This window comes from Arabidopsis lyrata (genome assembly GCF_000004255.2).
Source record: "Arabidopsis lyrata subsp. lyrata unplaced genomic scaffold ARALYscaffold_8, whole genome shotgun sequence".
Lineage (NCBI taxonomy): Eukaryota > Viridiplantae > Streptophyta > Magnoliopsida > Brassicales > Brassicaceae > Arabidopsis > Arabidopsis lyrata.
In genome coordinates this window covers 10,311,849-10,316,756 of record NW_003302548.1, presented here as the reverse complement: position 1 = coordinate 10,316,756, position 4,908 = coordinate 10,311,849, and the positions used below count along the sequence as shown (strand labels likewise).

General features: G+C 34.7%; 1 protein-coding gene and 1 long non-coding RNA gene across 2 annotated transcripts; one reads left to right on the top strand and one right to left on the bottom strand.

Annotated features, from left to right (window-relative positions):
• Window positions 1-285: 285 nt before the first annotated feature.
• LOC110225748 lies at window positions 286-1,125 on the bottom strand. The gene is made up of 2 exons (XM_021015715.1): window positions 1,068-1,125; window positions 286-683 (listed from the first exon to the last, which is right to left on the bottom strand). The coding sequence occupies exon 2, from the start codon at window positions 679-681 to the stop codon at window positions 286-288; it is 396 nt and encodes a 131-aa protein (XP_020871374.1). The 5' UTR covers window positions 682-683; window positions 1,068-1,125.
• A 2,355-nt stretch (window positions 1,126-3,480) lies between these two features.
• Window positions 3,481-4,516, top strand: LOC110225911. The gene is made up of 3 exons (XR_002330071.1): window positions 3,481-3,659; window positions 3,754-4,079; window positions 4,343-4,516. It is a non-coding gene; the product is annotated as an uncharacterized LOC110225911 (long non-coding RNA).
• Window positions 4,517-4,908: the final 392 nt, after the last annotated feature.

Here is a 4,908-nt window from a genome sequence, read left to right as displayed (position 1 = left end):
TGCAACATCTCTCCACGTTGTAAATTTGGTCGATAAAAAGTGTACGTGTTGCAGGTTTGATGTGGAGAAATTGCCATGTGCACACGCAATTGCGGCGGCTGAGAACAGGAAAGTCTCTCGAATTTCAAGTCGTTTATGTCTCATTCGATCCGGTTTAAACCGGTATTGCCACTGATAATAAACACAACCTACCCACCATCATCCTCTCCTTTAAGTCCCATGCCTTGCTAAGATCCATCACAGTTCGCAACTCATTGAACTTTGGACCTTCTGAGATTGGTACTTTCATTGCCTCCCACGGTGATCAGCTTCAAACTTTTCCGATGGGTCAAATGGATCGCAATTCAGTCCTGTTATAGCAGCAAACTCATTTAAGGAGAACCGGACTGGTCTACCATTAATCATAGACCATATCTCATGAAAGTTATCCACTTTCAACTGATTTGTGAGGAATAAATGTACTTTCTTGGTAGCCCATGTGTACTCTAGTTCAGCTAGCTTGATAAACACACCTAGTGATGATTTCTCCAATTTATCCCACAAATCAATACCTAATCCTTCTCTGATTTGACCAATCTTGGACAGATAACAATTGTGGTTCATGCTTCTATGTTGCAAAGGTGATTTTCCTTCTGCATAAAGACGAGGAGGATATTTGAAGACATTACTCGAAGACGCCATTCCTGAAGATTATTAAAATAATAAATCAGCATATAAAAGGATTAATACAATCAGCTAATAAACAATTTAAAACTTCATATGTGAATACATGTGTATGACATTAAGTCTTAAACATTCATAAACATTGACTAAATCTTAAAGCAGCATATAAAAGAAGAAGAGAATCAGACAATCTGTTAGTAACTAATGAATTAATCCAGATTTTCTAAGACAACCTAATCTCTAAATTGGGACAAAAAAGATGGTCACTAATGAATTAATCGAAAAAAATATGTCATTTATGATCCACAAATCTATGCAATGCAGCAAAAGAACAATGAGAAATCAACAAAAGTAGCTATTCAATATGTAAAAAAGGTTAATCACTTAGATAAACTTCACATTACCAGAAGGTATTGAGTGTTCGCTAAAACTCAAGCCTTCAAGTTTCAGTTCCTGAGGCTTGCACGTTCTAGACCTGTGGCAGAAAAGAGCACCATTTCACTAAAGAATCCAATTGTATCATAGAAACTGAGGTAATTCAAAAAGAAGAAGAAGAAAAACAAATCTGATGTTAAACTAATTAATACCAAATGAATTTATCCAAAAAGCTGTCACTAAATCTCTAACATTGGATCACAATAACAGTGGCTATAACGATCATTTTTCATTTCAAGATCAACAGATTTAGCTAATAAACTAATAGCATATAAGAGGATCAACAAAATCAGCTTAAAATCATGCCAAAACATTAAAAAAATCTTGAAATACATGAGAAAATTGACAATGTTATTTATTCAAACTCATAACTTCCACTTTGTTCACCATTTTCTATTTAGGTTAAGTTCCTTATAGCTATGGTTGTAATGAAAACAAAAGCATTGCAACCATATAATTCCTAGCTGAGACATGTTTTTGATACCATAGAAAGCAAGTCACCAAAGAAAAAATATGTTTGTACAATGTATTAATCTAGAAGCAAACGCTCGTAAATATGCTTAAAAATCATGCCAAAACGTTAACAAAATCTTGAATCAGCATATAACATGTACAACATGATCAATTTAAATACCATCAAAAGCAAAACACTTAAGAAACTACTTACTTTATCCAAAAGTCTGACACTTACTCTCTAAAATAGGACAAAACTATGGCAACTACAACCAATTTTCATATGAATAAAATCGTATTGGCAAGAATTTATTGGCAAGAATTTTTTTTCTAAAACAAATCCGAAGAATTTGGCCATATACCTTACGAAAATTATGATGAACGGACTCACAATGGCTAGTGGAGAGTAAGATCTGCAACAATAAATGAGTAACCAATCAAAACAACAAATCATAGTCCAAATTTGACCCCTAAAAGTCCAGATTAAACTCACCGATGTACAATTGAGGAGAAAGACATAGCCGATGGATGAAGAACAACAACAGTGATGCTAATAGACCCACGGGAAAAAGAAGGAACAGAGGACAATGGGAAGAGACTTTGAAAATAGACCCACGGATACTAAAGCGGCGGTGGCAAACAAAATTGAGGAATTTGGTGAGTCACCGGAGAAGAAGTCGTGACAATGACACCGAAGAAACCGTAAAATAGAAGAACCACCGGAGACTCGGAAAAGTCCAGCGCAACCACAACAATTGGCGGCGGCGTCTGTGGCTGTTCACTTCGAATCAGCGGTGGTAGTCAATTGGCGGCGGATTAGTGTCTTCGTCGGAGTCGGCGATTTCAATTGGCTGCTGGATTCGTGTATTTGTCGGAGTGGGAGAACTAATGCGGTTTCTGAGAGTGGTTTTGTCTGCTGAAATAGAGAAAAAAAAGTTGAAGTCGACGATTAATAAAAACATTAGGGTTAAATTGTTTTTCTGTTTTTTTTTTTGTTTTTTGTTTGATTTTTTTTTTGAGCCTAATATAATTAAAATGGGTTTTTAGTAATTTTACACAAATTTGTGTTATTCTAGTAAACTCCAAAACTAGAGTGTTAATCTAGTTATTAATCTCCAGATTTGTGTCAATCTGGCAGTTTGATTTATTTATACACTAGGGCAATGTAATTTATGTCTAGGGAAGAATATATCTATGTACTAACAAGTTTTTCTTTCATTAGCGTGATTTCTATTTTTTTGAATCGTTTTATGTTTTATTGAATCCAAATGAGGGAATAACGAAATTTTTCTATGAATCTTCTCAATTGGATTAATACTTTTATTATTCTTATTTGATCTCTCACAGCAGAAGTTTGAAACAAATATGAGCTGACACCGTTAACAGTGTTGCGGCGTCCCATTGAACTAGTCTGACAAGAAATTGGTCATCGATGGTGGTTATATCTTCTTATCTCCATGCTAAAAAACAGAGAGAACAAAAGAGAAAAATGAAAAAGAAGAATAAAAACGGGAAGAATGATTAAACTGGAGAAGCTTTCTTTAAAGTCTTGACCATTGTCTGTCAAAAGAACCAAGACGTATGCGTGTAAAAAATGCTTTGTGGTCGATATTCCCTCGGTGATATCGCTTGCTTTAACTAAACCTTTGTAAAGAGATGAAAACGGAGATATAAAAAATTCCTATGGATCGCAGGTTTTAGAGTAAAGAATGTTAAAGCTTCTCATGGATAAATACATGAAGTAAGTTGTACTATCTGTGTTCCAAAAAGAATGAAATAGTTGTGTTTATATCTATAATTGGAATGAAGTTATTAATTAAAGCAAAGAGGGATTTAATTAATTTCTGGTTTAGTAAAATCATGGTTTAATCAAATTAAATCAAAAGGCCCTATTTCTTTTTCTCCTTATCAAGTTGACGCCACCTTTACTTCACCTCCTGTGTCGTGAACTGCAAAAGAAAAGGAGAGAAAGAGAGTTTTGTGTGAGAAAGAGGGAGAGGTTGAAGTTTGGTGAAGGAAAACAGAGGTAGAAAGGACATGTTTTGGTAGAACAGAGTTTCGGTGTATCAAATCGCTTTCAAAGGTGACTAAATTTTCAGGGATCGTAGGTAAGACTTATATCTAGTTGTAGCCTTTTGCGGATATTGATTTGGGTCAATATTCAAAGAGTTATCTCTATTTTCGTGAGCTCTTCTGTTTCAGACGCGATTTAGACCATTGTGTGTTCAAAGAGAGATTGCGAGCGAATCCTTTGTTTGATCGTCACGAAATTTTGAGAGTAGCTTCAGGACACCTAGGTAAAGGTTTTCAACGGTGGGATTTGAAAGTGGACGGTTAGATGTTGTTTCGTGGTCCAATCTTTCAGGTTGATAATTCTGTGATTTTCCCAGAATTTTACAGTTGGGTTTAATTGATGTTTTTATCGTTGTGGTTGGCAATTAGGGTGATTTGAGATACTGTTGACGTGAGGAAGAAGTCAATTGTGGTTGTATGGTGTTGTTATTGTTCAAAAATCATCCTAAGCTGAGGTGAGTGCGTGAACATGGGCGTATCTAAGCAATTGGGATTATGTGATTTTTTGTTGTGATGTGTAGGTTGGATTTTTGATAGATCCAGAATTAAAATCAGTGAAATGGTTGTGTTATTGAATGATTTGTCGTTGGTTTGGTTTGTTTTCATGAATTATATGTTGAATTGTGATCTTAGTTGCTTTTATGTATAGCTCGTAGATGGGAGTATCGCCTCACTAAGTATTTATTGAAATACTTATGTATCTTTTTTCTTGGTGCAGGTAAAGATAAAGTGTGATCATGGAATCATGGCGAGGAGAGGAGGATGATCTAGGGTCTCGTTGGTGTTAGTTTATTATTTTTAGTATGATAGAATTTTGGATTAGAAGTTGTTAGAATTGTTAGATAATTTCTTGGTTTATTTTGGTTAAATTAAAATAAGTTGAATTTGGATTTTTGATTTGAGTTGTGTTGGTTTTGGCATGATTTTAAATTGGTGAAATTAATTAATATTTATAGGGATATTAGTTAAATAATTAAAAAAAAAACGGGTCGGGTTGTTTCATAAGTTCTAGAGAACGAGGCGATGAAGAGTGTGTAGTAGAGATTCCTCAAAGATAAGTGAGTTTCCGTCTTTGAAACCTTTCTCATTGGATTTGGAATTGAAATTGTTCTTGCTTGACGACAAGTTAGTTTTCAATGCTATTGAGTTATTACATGTTTCTGCACCTGTTCGAGTAAAAAGAGGAGTTTAGAAGTAGAAAATGAAAAAAATGTGTCAAGAGAAGAAAAGATTGAAGATCAAGACCAACCGGTTAGACTTTTGCCCCGGTCAATACAAAAGATG